Raw genomic sequence first — 18,581 nt, forward strand, 5'->3', positions numbered from 1 at the left:
GCATGAGGGTTGAACCCTTTGGAATATAAAAACAATTAATTATATTGATTTTTCAAATTATTTTGATGGAGAGAAAGTCATAAAAGGCAAATGATGTAGATGAAATTTGATCCTAAATTTTGGATATCACTCCTTATTTGAATAAGTATTTGATATCTATAGCTAACAACTAAGTTTAATTACTACCCATCGAACATAGAGAAATGGGTTGATGTGAAATGTTATGGTAGATAGTTTTAACTACATTAGGCTTTACATCAATCAAGTAAATCGATAACAAGTAACAACTAACAACAATAACCAAACATTCCCTATTTTTTTAAAAAGGAGATCTTCAACAATAATGTACTATATTGAACTTAGTAAATGATTTTTAAGGAAGATTAAGAAAGAATCAAATTTAAGAATTTTTTCATTTTAAAGGTAACATATGATACTAGTACTTAATTATTCATATCTATCTTCATTATTATAAACGATAGGTGCAACAAACTCCACTACTCTTCATAAAATACATACGTACAATTGTACTTAATTATTCACATTTATGTTTATTATTATAAATGATACGTATAACAAAATCCGCTACTCGATCTGCCCATGAAGCACACAACATGTACAAGAGTACAAGTCCTATGGTAGTGGCAAAATCTTGAAGTGTAGCTAATGTAAGCTAATTGGAAGCACAAATGAATTGAGTGGTTGGTAATCTTGGTATGATAAAATTCAAGCCTTTCCTTTCTAAGAAAACTCGTGTGCACTTGAAGCTTCCTCGATTCTTTCCAATCCAAAATCCCCAAAAAAATTCTCAAAATCGAAATTTTTTGTCTCATTTCTAGCACTGGGAAACATTGAATTCAACAATTAGGGTTTATATTTTTCTGATTGATGCTTGTGGCTGTTTGAATTTGGGGAATTAGGGTTTTTGATTCATCTGTAATTTTCCCCAAATGCATAGGTTTGGTATAATCGACGAGAAGACGCGGAGAAAACCCTAAATTCTCACTTCAATGTTGAGCTCCTCTTCTTATTGTATCTCTCATCGTCCCCTAACTTTACCTCCATTAACTAGAATTAGGGTTCCTAATCGTCCTGTTAGCTTATCGTTACTTAATCGTAGTTATCGCGCAACCGATTCTCAATTTAGCGCTTCAAAATCTGTAAGTTATTATATAATGCTTGTTCTTTCAATTTAATTTGTAAAAAGTTCACTTTGTGTTGAAATTGCAGTGATTATGTGATTTGGGGTTTTATTTTTTATGCAATTAGTTGTAGCTGGGTTAGGAATTTGAAGTAATTGATTTTGTTTGTTTGTGTTTTGGGATTATTGTAGAGATGGAAGATTTGTTGCTTTAGGCAAGAGGAGTTTCCAGCTGAGAACTTGAAACCTGAGGTGGTTGAAGATATTTTAGCTGAGGAATTGGTAAAGCCGAAGCTCGATTTTCAGACAGCTCTTAAAAAGGATTGGAGGTCGGGTTTTCGAGAGGTAATTATGAGCTCAATTTATCTGCAAATGTTTAGTGAATTGATGCATCTGTTTAAGTTTATGACATCGTAATTGGTATCGACCTCACGAGCTGTGCAAGATGTAGTTTTCATGTCGAACTGTAATAGAATGAAATGATTGTCTTGGAAAATAGTTACTTTTATATAGGCTATAGACGTGTTATGGCAATTAATCTTCATCTAGAGCTTTAAGAGTGCACTTTGTCATTGGCCTCCCTTGAATTTATTTGTGGTTTGCATCAATCCAATGACAAAGCTTTCGTTCAAAACTCCTGAGGTTGGTTAATGAGCTTTTAAAAGGTGAGGGTTTACCGTAGTGAATATGTCCGCTCCCAAGAATTGCAGCTAGAATAGAGGAATTCGAACACACACTCTAAGCCGAGTTTGCTGTTGGCCTCTGTCAGTTGATGTTAGCTATAGACGTGATCTTTTTCCATCACACAAGTGACATAACTAAAGAGATTGTTAGAAAAATACTAGAAAGTTATAGATTTATATAGAGGAATAATATTAAGTTGTCGGAAATCAGGGCTTGCCGTCAATTTCCTCAATTTTCCAAGTATCTGAGATAAAAATCTTGACCTAGATGAGAGTTTTTAAGCATCAAAGCCTTGTACTAGTGGCTGCACAACATGTACCTATATGAACCTAAATCTCTCCACTAATTAGATCCAACATTCTCCCATTACGTATATATTTGGTATTGTACATGAGGCTAGCAGCTACTTAAAGAGCCATTACATACAAGACTATGTTTTCTTTAACCACATTGAATATCAACCAAAAACCTTCACATTGAATTGTTAATGACAGGTGATTGAATCTTTAGAATATATCTCTATATTTCAAAGGGACTTTTTGTAAACTTGTTAAATAAGAACCTAAGCTAACTTGTATATCTTCTTTGTCTATAACTTAATGACATATAAACATACCTAAAAACTCTGAGTTCTAGACAGAAATCATTTAGTATAGTTTCACTTTTGTACTTCTGCATTTCCTGATTGACATTATACCAGAGATTTCTTTCATGGATAATCATTTCATAGCACTTGATTGTCTACTGCTTCTTCGTGAATGCCAGAGGTAGAAGTTTTATATTCATCATGCTAGTGAGTTTTTGATCCATCTTCTTTTCTTTCAAAGAGGCAGAATGTATTAACTTGATTGAGGGATTTGAAGCATAAAACTTGTTTAATGTATTGTATGTCCCAGATCAAGCCCTGTTTATGACTTTATTCATAATTTTTCCTTGTTCCCTGTTTAAATACTTCAAATTTCTTTTTTCCATTTGCATAATTGCATGCAATATAATACTAGGTATAGTCAGCCGAAATGTAACAAACTCCTGGCTGGTTCAAACCCTTTTGGAACCAAATTATTTTCTGTATAGGTGTAACATTGCTAGTATATTTATGCCTTACATTTTCCCTTTATTTAGGTAAAAAGAAAGTATGTGATCTAACTGGGTTGTAGCTATATGAGTGGATTAATCTGAGCATAAATTTTAGGCTAAGACTGGATTGAGAACTATGATTGTATCGCTAAGTAGAACAAAGGCCAAATTGTCTTGTCTTTACATCACAGATTTGCTTAATCATTTAATTGCATAGATGCTTACGTATTTCTACTTAGCAATGAAGGGATCATTGAACCTAGATGAACTAGTTAAATTTCAAACCTTAGCCACCATTTTGTCAAGTTATACATGGATCACATTTTTTAGGCTTTTTTGGATGGACCTGAGTCTCTTTCTGCAATATTTAAATGAATATACTGTCTCCAAATACTATGTATCTATTTCTTTTAGGTGCAATGTTTAAGAAAGTGCACTTATGTGGCAAGGATGAAGATAAATGTAAATGTAATTGGAGATAGTGGGCAATTATATATTGAGGAGGGGCAGTGGAAACAGATGTGAGTGGAGGTAGTGATTTGGAAGGTGCAAGGCACAACTGGTGAATTTGGAAATGGAGTAAATGCAAGCCAAATAAGTTTTCAGGGTGGAAGGCCATAAATGCAGTGGCTGTAAAATTCTGTCTTGTGAAAACTGAAAAGTTGCTGGTTCTTAAGGTACACATCAAAGTAAGATCAAGGAGGATGGGAACTCGAGCATACAATTAGGTTTGGAGATTATAAGGCAGTCCACTAATTTGTTTGAAAGAAAGATTAACCTCTAGAGGTATTAGTATGTCCACTTGATCAAGTTGAAGGGTAGCATTAGTAATATATGAAGGAAATTTTTTTAAGAATCCAAGAATTTTCATTGACGTTGGTACAACATGGTAAAATGAACCGTGAGATTAGAAGAGAATATTGTGTACAAGGATGCAATAGCAAAGGCAGCGGCAGCGCCTGTATGATTAATTAGTACTTGAAGGATGGAGAAAGCAATACTAACAAGATGGTGTGAGAATAGGAATTGAAGTCCTGAGATCTTTGTTTAGTAAGTGAATTAAGAGTAAAGATGTTAGGAACTTAGGATCAGTGAACATTTTCATAAGGGTCAAATTACAATGCAAGAGATCTCACTATGCTCATAAAATGCAGAGAGGTCAATGAATAGAAGTGGAGTAAACACTAAAGGTGACAAAAGTATAGAACTCACTCGGTTAGATTAGATTGCCATTAAAGTGTGAAGATGTTGATATTTTGTTGATTCACTTAAGGTTTGGCCGTTTGAGTAATAGGGGCAGGTCATTTGAATGTCAATTTATAATAACAAAGGATATGTGCATTGAGAGAGAAACCAATGAGGTATACTAAAAGGTTGTATGAAAGAGTGATATAGCATGTACCTATGAAGTGGTGAAGGTTTTGAAGGAATTACTTTAGGTTTATACCCCAAAGGTCAACTTTAGATTGAATCTTTCCTATAGGGAATTAGGGAGCATCAACGTATAATGAAAAGTTTACACATGATTATCCATATTTAGAAACCTTTTAATAAGGAACGAAAGGAACTACTTTGGTGGATGCTGGCAAAGAGAGTGTATCTCACTAATATATTGACAATGTAAGGTACTCCGATACAGCTGCACCATATGAAAGAGAGAAAGGGAGGAAGGGAGAAGGAGCTGAAGTACTTTTAGTTTACTTGATTCCCTTTCCTACTTATTCTCTCTCCCTGGCTGTAAAAAAAAAGGGAGGAAAAAGATAGAGACTGAGAGAGCCACACATAAGAGAAAAACTCAAACAAAGTCCAAACAGAAAATGGAAAAATACTATTAATATTTTTCTTAAAAAAAAAGTGATAATATTGTCCAAAACTCAAACAGAGTCCTCATCATGAAATTTTGGGATTGATGTATCACTCTTGGCTCCATATCTGTACGGTAGCCTCCTACCTAAGTTTGTGTAGCATAGGTTGGGACATGAGATTAATTATGATTGGGTTACAGGTTGCAGGTCTTTCATCTTTTCATTGGTTATCAATGAGCTACACTAGATTGTTAGCACTATAACAAATGAGGTGTTAGGTGTATGTTGTTTGCAGATAAATTATTTTAGTGGGTGATCATAGCGTAGGTATTAAAGACAAGTAGAGCTATGGAAATCAGAGGTGAAACTTGAAATATTAATTATGAGTCTAAGAAAAGTGGAATAAGTGCTAATTTGGTATAGAAATTGATACAAATCAAGATACTGTGAGATTTGTCAATAGGGAAGTGAGTATTCAGGTGTTTGGGGTCACTCATTATGAGATTTTAGGTATTGATCAAGATATTGGTCCTTCATCCACAATGGGGGAGCATATCACATCGTTTGACGATGTTAAGTTCCCTTTTTAAGTGTCAGAAAGATATATTGTGGACGGTGGGAGTATATTGCTAGTTAAAGTCTGGGATATTTTGTGGTCACATTATGTCTCTAAAGGTAAAGGAAATGTTATAGATTTGTTGTTTGTCCTGGATGTTGATCTGTTAGATAGATCATGTTCTGACAATGAAAGTGTCATAAATGTATGTTGGGGTGGATGCTTAATTGCATGAGAAGTCATAGATATAAGCTGCAATGAAGTAAATGACATAATTCACAATTATCTTTGAAAACAAAACTTATGGAAAATTTTTATTAGGTCATAGATAAGATTGCAAAAGAGAGAGAGAGAGAGAGAGAGAGAGAGAGGAAAAAAAACTTACCGTGAAAATACAGTTAGAATTTGCTTGTTATTGCATACTGTATTTATTTTGTTAAATAACCACAGTTTTTCTGTTAGTTTTGAAGTTATGAAGCTAAATGAACAGACCATAATTGATCCCCGCCCCCAAAAAAAAACTAAAATTTGGGTATCTATAATTATATGGATACTTCAACTTCTGTGCTACATTTATGTTATGAAACACATTTATAGTAGTTTGTTGGAATTAACTTGGTAATTTTTTTAATTTTTTGAGTGGTTGTACTATCTTCAATTGTTGTTTATCTAGGAAATAACTATAGTTAGTGCCGAGAACCTTTATCCCTAGAAAAACTCTATGGAACTGTGCCTTTTAAAGACATAAATGCTCTTTAGATGTGAGGGATGGATAACTTAGTGGCTGAAGCGGTACATTATTGATCTCTACCTCGGCTGAATTCCCTAGAGCTGTTCAAAGTTGCAAACTGTCTTGCTTTGGCATGTTGCCATTTTGACCTGGAAGCTAGAACTTTTATTTTTGATGACATTTTCAAGGCAACGTCATGAGTAGTCCCTGCGGACGAGAGGATCGATACTTGAATACATGCTTTTGACTTTTTCAGTAAGAACGAGAGAATTGTTTAGAGACATTAATATTATGATACGAAATACAATATAACGTGGACCATGTGGTGGGCAAGGAGGGATAAAATTGACTATTTTCTTTACTATTAAGTTAAAGAAATTAAGCAAATGAAAGAAGATATAAAAAAAAATATATATATATATATATATATATAAAAGAATAGAGGTAGCTTTACTTTCTCTATTTTTGGGGTGATTTATATTTAATACGGAGTAAAAAAATATAGTCATGTGGGTTTTTTTAGATTCTTCTCAATGGTGAAATATGCATTGGCAAAGTTGAAAAGAGAAATGTTTAGTTTCACAAAAACGGAGCAAGTATATAAAGTTTACTTCCGAGTTGACTCACTTTTTACTTAGTATGCAATATGAAATCAGGATTATGTGAAAATGTAATATTTTTCTATTCTTCCAAGGTGATTAAAATCCTATAAATGGCTTAAAATGCTTCAGGCTGCTGCTTCCGTGTTTAGAGCAATTGGTGACCGCTGGAATGTACCATGGACAGGAGAAACCATATTGCAAGTAAGTTCATTTCAAATAATATATCATTATTTATGCTTCCAAGTTAGTTCATTTGAAATAATATATCTTACCTAGAAACCAAAGATGCTGCTGTTTTGTGTTTATGCATTTTGGGTGGAGGAGAATTGGTTGAAGGAGGGCTGGGTTCGGTGTTCCAGTTGATGTGCTGCTGAAATTTTGACACAGCTATGCCAGCTCTGGGGACCTATTGGCTTCCATTTTAGCATTTAATCCAGTTTAGCAATCTTTGCCATATCTTACAGAAAGAAAGGTCCTCTGCAGTCTGTGGTTTCAGCTTCATTTTTACACAATGTATACACTTTATCACAGTTTAGACCAAACATTTCGCATTATGTTGATTACATTATAGAGTTGTGGAGAAAAGGCACAACAGAATTTGCTCATATGGTTACGTCGTATAGCAAATGAGACTTTTCCATGATATATTGTCAAAGACCTGCATCTCTAATTGAACCTTGCTTGTCTTCATTGCCTGCCTCTAATCTTGCATCACCTGCATGTGCTCTCAACTAAATTTCATAATAAAACCGAACTATTAGCAGAACTAACTCAGATATTCAATACAAAAACCAAACTTTTACCAGAAGTCACAGCAGCATCTTGTTCTTTAATACCTGTAGGAGCAGCCATCTCTATATGTTGTTACGTGTCCAAACACTAAACTGTTATACATTCTATTTGTTGACATTTTATTGATTACTAATGTGTCAATCATGATTGGCAAAACTTATTTTGTAAACTTTGCAAGGTTCATCCCCTCAGTCTTAGCAACTCTGAAATTATGTGATCACATGCAAAAAGCTCATTGGACTATCTTCTCTGTTTATCCAGGTTATGTTATTATGGATTGCCTCATTTTGGTTTGTGGGTTCTTGGATGATGCCATTTGCAGCACACATAGCTGGCTTCAGTAAAGAGTCTTTGACATATAGGGGACAAGCATTTTACAGTCTTTTGACCGATGTGACAGAAGGCCTAGCAGGGATTGCCATCCTTCATCGATGCCTGTCACGTTTTCGTCCACTTCCTCCAGGATGGTTTAAATTCAGCCTGAAAGGGAACTGGCATTTTGATGTTGCCCTTGGATGTCTCATGTTTCCCCTGGTTAATCGTCTCTCTCAATTCAATCTTGACATACTTCCTTTATTGCCATCAACACCTGGCACTCTGTCAAGCGTTGAGCAGTCTATCTTAGCACGGGATCCAGTTGCAATGGGATTGTATGTTGTGGTTGTTTCTGTGTGTGCTCCCATTTGGGAGGAGATAGTCTTCCGGGGTTTCCTTCTACCCTCCTTGACAAAGTACATGCCTGTATGGTGCTCTATTCTGGTAAGCTCAGTTGTCTTTGCTCTAGCACATTTCAATGTACAGAGGATGCTTCCGCTTATTTTTCTGGGGGTTGTCATGGGTGCTCTCTTTGCTCGAACGAGGAATCTTATGCCCTCCATGTTGTTGCACAGTCTCTGGAATGCATTTGTATTCTTAGATCTAATGAAGTAATACCTTACAACTTCACCTGATATATAAACCAATAATTCATTGGCAATGCTTCAATTGAAGCATTACGGTCTACAAAGTTGCTCAACCGTTTGGTGTTCCATTCAAGCAAAATCATCGCATAGATTAATGTATTGGATTTTAATTGAATTACGAAACTCGCTAGCATTAATGAAGTTGGTGTCCTTAATGTATAAATTTTTATATTTGCAGTCCTAACCTAGTGAGAGCTTAATGGTAGAGCTCTCACTTTGCAACCTAGAGGTTGTAGATTCGACCTCTCCTAACCCATCATTGGACTGCTAGCATGGCTTCCGATCAGGTAATTTACTCAATTACCAACCTTAGTATACGGCCGTAAACAGTTTCTGATTGAAATCTGTTCAGAGGGTGTATGCCTGTGTTTCATTCCCTTTGATCTTGAAGGTGATGAGTTGTAACTTGTAAGCTCCTAAAAGGATCCGATTCGGTATGATATATGGAAAAGTTTCCACAAATTTGATGAGTCTGTTACTCTGTTATCTAGTCTTAAACCTAAAGAAAGTATGGACTATGAAGTAAGGAGTATAATTCGGTATTGTAATTCTATAGAGTGTATAGGGTCCTTCGAGTTCATCCATCCCTGTATGTTGGTTGAACATCTCATGTTTGATGCACAGACTATCCTCGATCCTCCAATTTGTACTGTCAATATGTCCATATCCAATTTAACCTCACAAAAAGAACATTTTTTTTAACTAACAGTTAATCAGACCAACTGTTTTCAGCAACTTGTTTGTTCATGTAAGGGAAGAAGAGTGTAATAATTTGAAGATATGCTTAATTATACAACTCTCATTTTATCATAACCACCAAGATTTCAGTTTTACTCTATCACCTACTAAAGTTCTATTTACACTCCATATAAAACTACGTATTATTGTGCTAAATTATACTTCGTATACAATTTTTAAAAAGTAAAAGGTGAAATTAAATTAGGATTCCTTCTTATCTAGGGTCAATCCTAACTTGTCACATGTTTATTTTATTTTTAAGTAAGAAAAATATGAAAAACGTTAGAAATCCCTTCTCATGAGGGGAATGTCAAAATGTTTTAATTGAATGTAATTCACTACTGTCATTACAATCAATATCCAATTTCGCCAACAATGATTTAAGTTACGTTGTTTACAAACCAATCAGTTCCACAATTTCCTTCTTTATAAACATCAATTGTCAAGCTTCCTTCCCATAAGCTTGATTTGATGAATAGTGGAGCCTTACCAGTCAATATTGTCAAAGAGAACTACGGGTACAACGTTACAGTTTTAAATCAATACGTTCATACTCTAATTCAATTCATCGACATAAATAGCATAATCATAGTGCAATAGATCACAATTCTAACTTAGCAAACAATACTTGACTTATGAGATGCAAGTATGTGATACAAGAGCAAAAACAACTAAGGTTCTCCCAACAAAGGGAATCACTCTATTAGGGCTTCAATTTCATCACCATCCTTCAGCCGTTCTTCCTCTACTGTCTTTGAACCCATGAGTCTGCGCCCCTTATACATGAAAGTAGCTTCATTTTGCACTGATAAAAGCTTACGGTATCTATTGAACACCTTGGACAATAGAGAAGTTTGTCTCACTCTGAAGACGTAGTCTCTGTGATTCGGATTCACCACTTTAAGAGAAATACATGGTGGTTCATATATACTTAAGGAGGAACCTGAAGGTTGTAGAAAACAAAAAACAAAAATAGTTACAACAACTGTCATCACAATATGTAAAGAGTTTGAGGCTCTTGTTAATAAGTACATGGCAAGTGCAAAGGACTGCAAACTGAAATCCCAGAAATAAACAGTGCTACTAACCATGTTTGCCCGAAATAAGTCTGATCCAAGTATATATACATTATATACACATTGGCTGTTTACCAGCAGACAAATTTTGAACTCCAAAACTTGAACAGATACTACAGAAGGGCACGGATATTAGATACTCACACAGACACTGTGTCTGAAAGAAACAAGCATGATGATGAAGTTATGCATAACTACACAACAAGATGAGTACTGAAGCTACATTATTGACTTAAACAAAAGATGAAACTTACTGCTCTTATCAAAATCAAAGGCATCAATAATGTCTCCATCCTCCAATTCATGATCATCAGCCGTGACATCCCCAGTCAACCGACACCAATCATAAACAAAACACAAGGAACCAACATCATCAGAGAAGTTACGCATAAGCTGAGGCAGTAATGGTGCAGCACATCTCACTCTAATAAATGTGTCTCTCTCCTTGGGCACACGAATGCACAGAGTTACATAATGTTCAGCACATCGTTCCTGACCACCTGAAATCCCAACAATTTGGAGGAGCCAGATAAATACAAGAGAATCAAGGTAACGGCACACGGAAGAACAGTTTAGCATAATACACAAATAGAGGAAATCATATACTCCGTAGCTATTAAGCCTCACGAAAGTGGAAGCTCAATCTCAGCTTTTCCAGTTCCTTTTTTTTTGGCTGATTCCTATCACTCCTCAACAAGCTAGTGGGGAGAGTATGTTACTGGAAATTATGTCTTGGATAATTATGGCTCTTGTACTATGTAGTATGTAATGCTATATATAGTATGTGCAGGAGGAAATATAAGGTTGAAGAACTGGAACCAGTGACAATAAGTTAATAGTACTCTTATGATCCTATCTAAACTCTAAAGTATCATTAAACAATAACTTTTCTCCCCTATTCAACTTTAAATTGTCTCCATAATCCTCTCCAAATATAAAACATTGCCTTTCCTAGTTGCTGACTAACTACTCAAATTGCAAATATGCAAGAGGTATATGCACCAAAGGTATAATTTCGACCCAAACTTATACCATTATACCGACATTAATAGTCTTTCAAGTCATAATGCCATGCATTTGTAAGCTCCTATTAGATAGAAAAGTAGATTTTCTAATAAGGGGCAATAGAGGAGAGGTTAAAGAAATTGAAAATAAAGAAAATTGACAAAACGATACAATATATCCTGATAAACCACTACTAAGACCTCGAATTTTTTTTTTGAGAAATTTTTTATTTATTTATTTTTTTTTTTCTAAGACCTCGAATTTAAGTTTTTTATACTCTCGCAAAAATGGTGATAATGAGAATTAATTTATACTTTCGCAAAAAAATATGATGTCAATGTCATGGAACGCAACACAGCCTTCAAGGGCTTCAACCATGTGAATTTCTTCCAAAATTTCCATTTCCTCCCATTACCGCCCTTTCAAGTGTTAATGAATGATAATAAAAATTGTAAAAAAATAAGAATGCTAAATAACCAAAGACAATGGAATGAGACTTTTCCAGCAAATTAACTCAAAAGATTTATTCATATCACCACCAATTATCTCTTACCAAAGGAGCATTAAAATTTTAGAATTCTAGGGTTAAAGTTAGAATTTTTCAAATTTTAACACAAAATTATTCAAAAAACAATATACAGATACCCTTATATATTAGAAATTACTAAAGTACTAACACACATAGAGAGTATAATTCAATTTATATTTATATACAGATACCCTTTCAAGTGTTCTGTGTTCTGTTTTCATCTCTTCTCTTCCTTTCAATTCATCCAATAAATCAAAACTAACAACAAATTTATGAAAACCCAAGAAAACATTAGATGCATAATTAACTAAAATTACATATAAATAAAAAATAAAAAAATAAAAAAAAGGGAAAGAAGAAACTTACATAGAAAATGATAAGCATAAATGAGGTCAGAAGAAAGCATGGAAAGTTGAAGAGGGGTATCAGTTCCTCGCAATTTAGCACCTTTGAATTCGAAACGAGTAGTGTGGAAATCAACACCAATTTTATCACAGTAACGAATCATCAACCATCTTAGTGCAATATCATTCTCAATTTTGAAGTGAATATCCCCAAATTTTCCCTCTTTCTCCTTGTCTTCTTCATCATCAACCCACTTCACTCTAAGGGTTATAATATTGCTTTCTTCTTCTTCTGTCTTGATAGATGCGCCTGATTCTGCTGATGTTGCCCCCATTTTTACTCTTTCTTTCAAAACCTTTCAACTTCCAAAACTTGTAATGTATTAGTATGTCTATGTAATATGTACTGACCTATAATAATAATATGGCTATGTATGAGTCTTTGGCCCAACTTTTGTCACTTTAAGCCCCTGTGCAAACCCATGGCTAATTTGACTAGGTCGAGGTCAACCCATATGGGTCTAGTGAGCGAACTTTGAAAAAAAAATCGATATATTTCCTTGAATTCCTAATTTATGACTGATTTATTTTTAACTATATATATTCCCTCTGTTTCAGAATAGTTGACACACTTACTTATTTTATCAACTTTTGACAATCTTTTATTATTATTAATTGTGGAAATATAAAGATCTCTATATTTTACTTCCTCCGTTCTTTTTTACTTGACCCGCTTTGACTTTTACACTATTCATCATTCCTCCTTTGACCTTCTTTTGTGAATAATATATAAGGATAAACATATTCATGTAAGATCTTTTTGAATTCGTTTCAATAATTACTATCATAAATATAACTTTTATAATTTTTACTTGTGGAAAATTAAAGTTATTGATCGTTAAAGTTTTGCATTGGCAAGCGTGATAAAAGAAACAGGTCAAGTATAAAAGAACAGAGGAAGTAGTTGTTATGGACTTATAACTAATATAAGAGTGTAAAATGTAAAATATTTAGCATTTAGAGATCTTCATATCATAGTTGTTAAATTGTTATGGAAACAATTTTCTCAATTGTAGTTGTTATATTTGCATATTGTAAAATATTATAGTTGCTAAAAAAAGATCTCTCTATCGTGGAAATTAGGAAATATAGAGATATCTATATGAAGTTATGAATTGTAATATTTCATCAATCAATCAATCAATCAATCAATCAATAACTATATACTAAAAGACACACCAGCAATGACACGTGTCATCTTCTAGTGTGTCCATAGTATATTTTAAAAAAAATTGATAGAACATATATGCAAAATATTTACTTCCAAATTTTAGGAAAAAAAATCGTAGAATATTATATTTATAAACTTAAATACCTAACCATATCTTTGTATAAATACATTCCTTTGTTAGTAATTACTTTTTAATGTATAATGATTTATTTATAGTAAAAAAAAATCATGAATATATATCTTTCAACTTAACATAGTTGGTGAATGAAAATTATCATATTTGAAAAAAAAGAACGTCACCAAGGTTCAAAATAGAAGAAAGCAATATAATATGTATCCAAAAAAGATTTAAAAAAAATTATTTTAAGTGGCTTAATTTGGGGTAAAATAGACTAGTAGATTTTTAATTGATACTCTGTAACAAAGATTGAAAAACCGTGCATGACACGGGATCTAACCTAGTAAGTTCATATGTTATAGTTGCTAAACACAGTCTCAACGATCTCATATGAACTACAAAATGTTATACTTGTAATTGCTAAACAAGATCACTATTGTAGTTGTTATATTTTTTGGAGACTAACCATCCCTCCATCTCCTCGTTCCTCTATTGTAGTTATTATATGTAGTCTTCAATGGTATGGATTTAAGAGTAGGAAAATTCTCCCATGTGAAAAGTAAATGATGGATTTGATGTGTTTATCAACTTGTGTGTGCTTTGTGTAACAAAATGTTTTGGGGCTATATATAAGGTCATGGGCATGGTTAATTAATTAAATAAGGTTAACTCGATAGGATTTCACCGGTGTATTTGCCAGTGGTAAGATCCCCAAAAAATTTATTTAGTATCTATGTTAGTTCGTTTGACAATGATCGAAGATTTAGGGTTTTATAATCTTTGCATTAGTGTAGTGGATCTCAAGCCGAATTATTGTTAACTGCATATTGTATTATATCTTCAGATAAGTTTTTTATTAAGGCAGTTGTTGATCAAATGATTCAAATCTATAGTGTAATTAGTTTTAAGTTGTTATGTAATTTTGTTTTTAGATTTTGTAGGTTTATTTGTAAGTGTTGTTTGACTTTATTTTATTAATGAAATCATTTTTCTTAATGTTATAACAAGATTGCACTTAGGATTTCCAAACAATCGATAATATAGATCCTTAAAGAGCCGTAATTTCGTCACTACATCAATATGCTCCGATGTTAACATGGAAAACCATTATGTTTGATTAGATGGAAGCAGGATGAACAACAATGGATGCTATGACATCCCGAATTTAAAGTTAATTAAACATGCACCTTTAAACAATACCTAGGAATTGAAACGATCAATCAAATAAATGGAATTACTTTTTTTTTTTTGAAAACAATAAATGGAATTACTTACAAACGCACTATTTATAAGGAGTACATAATTTATTTATTTTTTTGACGAGGAAGGAGTACATAATATTGTTATGCCAAGCATAATGAAATTATTCAAGCGTTAAAGCTATTAATATATTGTATTATTACCGCCATGAATGAAGTCACAACAACATAACACTTCATTCATGCAACCACCATCGTCATAATTACCATAGTTAGACATACAAGTATCACAACATTTTGCATCCGTACAGCCTTCCACTGTAAATGGAAATACGCCACACCGTAAATCACTGTACTTCACATCTATGTTATTGGATGAAAAAACTGCACCAGGAAAATAATATAATTAATAATATAAGAAAGAATGTGTAAGAAAAAGTTTTATATATTTAATTTAAATTAGCTCAAAGTAATTAAAAAAAAAGTATGATATTATAAATTATTACACATGTGTATGATTATGGATGATTTTATCTATCTAAATTATCAATAATTTCTTAGATGCCGCAACAAAATTATAAGTAATTACCATTAGGGAGCAAAAACAATGACAGTATGAAGAATAAAGGAAGAAACCCTTTAGCAGCCATGGATGATAATGGGGATATAAACAAACACTTTTTGACTTTCTTAATGGTAAAAATTTAGTTTAATTTAATTTGCAGACTAGTAACCTAAATATACTTAAGGGTCTTAAGCTTATATAGGTAAATATACACGAACCTTGATTTGAACTTTGAGTTATATTAATATGGTATAATATAATTCTATGTGATTTGTTGCAGTATTGGACCTCAAATCACTTATGATTCCTTCCTTTAATTTAATTTATATACTCTATATTGGTTTTCTTAACTTGTGCGTACCTATGATCCAATGAACATATGTTAATAATTTACACTATTATTTTAGTAATGAGAATATTTTTTTTTTTGAGAGATAGTAATGAGAATATTTTAAACAATATATCTTGTATAATCTCTTGAAATTGTTTAATTGTACTTGCAAATAAATAAATAAATAACTAAACACAAACTTTTAAATAAAACGGATGTTCAGTAAATTACTGAACATCCGTTATAAAGTGACAATAAAATACACAAAAGTTACACTAAAACGCACAAAAGTTACTCAACATATATAAGAGTTATTTATGCTTCATTGATAAATTTGACAAAAGTGACACCAAATTTGACAAAAGTGACACTAAATTTGACAAAAGTGCACCCGATGTACAGTAAATTACTGAAAACCGGGTGTATACAAAAGTTTTCCATAAATAAATAAATAAGTGTATACTTGTAGCTGTATCAATCACATTATTAATATGGCATCAGCAGGCACCTCAAGGGAAATTTGGAAATTAAAATCTGCTGCCTAATTTCTTTGATTACTTAAACACTGATTAGGCAAGTTTGTAGCAAAAAAATTTAAACTTTAACAAGGAAAATATTGCGAGAGAAAATAAATTCAACCTACCTCGTTTAATTAACATGAAAATAATTATTTTAATCAACTATTTAATAGAAATTAGTGTTAGGCCGGGGCGATGCCCCGAGTTACAGCATTATTTCCATGATAAAAATCTTTATTAATATTTAATTTTTATTGAATGTCATGTAATATGGTAATAGCTTAATGGCTAAGACGTTGGAGTTTAAACTTGAGGTTGTGGGTTCAAATCTTTTTAAATATGGAGTAAAAATTGGATTAAATGAGGAGAATGTCATGTGGCACCTAAACTTATTAAGAACGCCTTGAGGAGAGCGCCACGTAGCACCTAAATGTGTTTAGAAACGCCTTTTGTACTTGTTCAATTTGCTAATCAAATTCGATTATTTAGATAGTAAGACTTATTGGTTTTGAGTTTAAGTCTTGCTATAAACATTTTTTAGTTGTCAAACTTAATCATTACATAATGGAAACAAATAGTATAATAAGACACAACTTAACTTATCTAAGTTAACTATTATTTTGTTGGATTAAAAAACACAATTTATAAATGGCTTAGATGGTAAGACTCTTAACTTAAGATTTGTTGGTCTTGAGTTCAAATCTTATTATAAGCATTGCTGACATGTCGAACTTGAAAAAGGTGACATGTGGAACATATTCTGTTATATATATATAAGCCCTTAGTTGTTGGATTAGGTTGAGTCAATGTGGTTTATTGAGGCTTAATTGGACTTGATTGGATCTTTTTGGCTCTTCATAAGATCAGTCTATGTATAGGAAAAATTAAAACTATGGGTTGTTCCTTGAGCAATTGACCAAATTGGTAAGCACTGTAATTGGCAATGTATATATCACAGTAATTACGAGGTTATTTTTTTTTTTATTTTTTTTTTTTTTGTAGGAGTAATTACGAATATAAATTTACAATATTGTCATTTTATTTACAGTAAATTAATTTTAAAAAATGAAAAGAAAAATGTCAGAAGTGGGATTTGAACCCACGCCCTCGTTAGAGGACCAGAACTTGAGTCTGGCGCCTTAGACCACTCGGCCATCCTGACATTGACGTTACCTTTCACTAAATCTGTAATATAACTGTTAACTTAAATGATTTTATGCTCTTTATTAAAATATTTAAATAAACATTGCCTACATCCATCCCCAATAGCCAATCCCCCACGAGGCCACCACTGTGTTGCTTCGGTCATTATTGTCAACCCTTCCTTGAAGATTAACTATTAGGCGGGACCCATCATACACGAACTATATGTAATGACTAATGAGTGATCGTATATATTTCAAACAACATTATACAACCAATATGCATCTTGGGGAAATGATTTTGGCACATCCTTAATTGATTTTGGCACACCCCTATGTGAGAGCACAGTTTTCTATGTTTTTCTCACATAAGGGTGTGCCAAAATCAATTTCCTGCATCTTGTTATAATTATACTTAAGTTTTTGACACAAGATTCCAAAATTTTCGAAAAATTAAAATAAAAATAAATAACAATTTAGTCTTCAAATTGTTTTAAATATACTAAGAAGTAAGAGTATTATTTGTATTTCAATGAAAATTTAAGTCTTTTATCATTAGAAATGGATAAGCTTGCTATACTATTCTTTAATGTTTATATTGATCATGTAAAAGTATGAAACCTAATATGAGTAGAACTATAACCAAGTAAAGCTTGGTGAAGTTGGTGGGGAACTCACTTTATGATTTTGAGATCACGAGTTCGAGCCCCACCAATTACGAAATGCTTGGGAGTAAAGGGATTCCCTAACCTCCCCCTATACTCTCAATTCTCAAGCGATGGCCTATGGCTAAAATTGTGAGAGATGCCGACTCACTAGGGTCTTTCTTCGAAGAGAGTAAAAATTAAAAAATAAAAATTCAAGATGAAATAAGTTGTTAAGATTTGTTGGTACCTTTATTGACGTTGGAGCACGGCATCGAGTTATAAAGAGTTTGCTTGTTTCATATCTAGTGGCTACTGAGAAGCCTAGTAGCCTACGCCGCTATTGAATGTACCATTACGAAAAGCAAGACGTATCGCATGGAGTTAAGCCAGAGATATGCACTTTTGATATGCTCATCTACTCTACTCGTACTATGCTATCTATGCACACATTTTACTCGTACTACACTTAAAAACTTGAATGAATGATGCATATGAATTATGAATTATGAATTATGAAGTACTCCGTAGAGTAGATTAGGATCAAGGGAATCAAGCACCATAAAAAAAAAATTAATATTGCCCATTATTCCTGATGTTGGACTCTATGCTGATTCGGATCATCATATATTCTCAAATCCCTTTTTGTTATCACCGGCGTATACGATTAAATCTCCGTAAATATTATACACATAGGGCCGGTTCTCTTCAGCTTCATTTCATTTCAGTTCTTAATTTCCTTATCTCATGAACAATTCATTTCAGCTCTATTCAGTTCAGTTATTTTCAGTA

At 32.9% G+C, this 18,581-nt stretch overlaps 2 protein-coding genes and 1 non-coding gene across 3 annotated transcripts; 1 reads left to right on the forward strand and 2 right to left on the reverse strand.

Annotated features, from left to right (window-relative positions):
• Window positions 1–601: 601 nt before the first annotated feature.
• LOC145596486 (uncharacterized) lies at window positions 602–8,389 on the forward strand. The gene is made up of 4 exons (XM_081652654.1): window positions 602–1,160; window positions 1,334–1,486; window positions 6,725–6,796; window positions 7,649–8,389. Exons 1-4 carry the CDS (start codon window positions 1,011–1,013, stop codon window positions 8,315–8,317), a joined length of 1,044 nt encoding a protein of 347 aa, XP_081508780.1. The 5' UTR covers window positions 602–1,010; the 3' UTR covers window positions 8,318–8,389.
• Window positions 8,390–9,576: 1,187 nt separating this feature from the next.
• Window positions 9,577–12,389, reverse strand: LOC145599497 (uncharacterized). Its single transcript, XM_081655865.1, has 3 exons — window positions 12,064–12,389; window positions 10,418–10,663; window positions 9,577–10,030 (listed from the first exon to the last, which is right to left on the reverse strand). The coding sequence occupies exons 1-3, from the start codon at window positions 12,374–12,376 to the stop codon at window positions 9,783–9,785; spliced, it is 807 nt and encodes a 268-aa protein (XP_081511991.1). The 5' UTR covers window positions 12,377–12,389; the 3' UTR covers window positions 9,577–9,782.
• Window positions 12,390–17,081: 4,692 nt separating this feature from the next.
• Window positions 17,082–17,165, reverse strand: TRNAL-CAA (transfer RNA leucine (anticodon CAA)). Its single transcript has one exon. It is a non-coding gene; the product is annotated as a tRNA-Leu (tRNA).
• Window positions 17,166–18,581: the final 1,416 nt, after the last annotated feature.

The sequence above is a fragment of the Chenopodium album genome, chromosome 20 (genome assembly GCF_948465745.1).
Source record: "Chenopodium album chromosome 20, dcCheAlbu1.1, whole genome shotgun sequence".
NCBI classification, from domain to species: Eukaryota; Viridiplantae; Streptophyta; class Magnoliopsida; order Caryophyllales; family Amaranthaceae; genus Chenopodium; species Chenopodium album.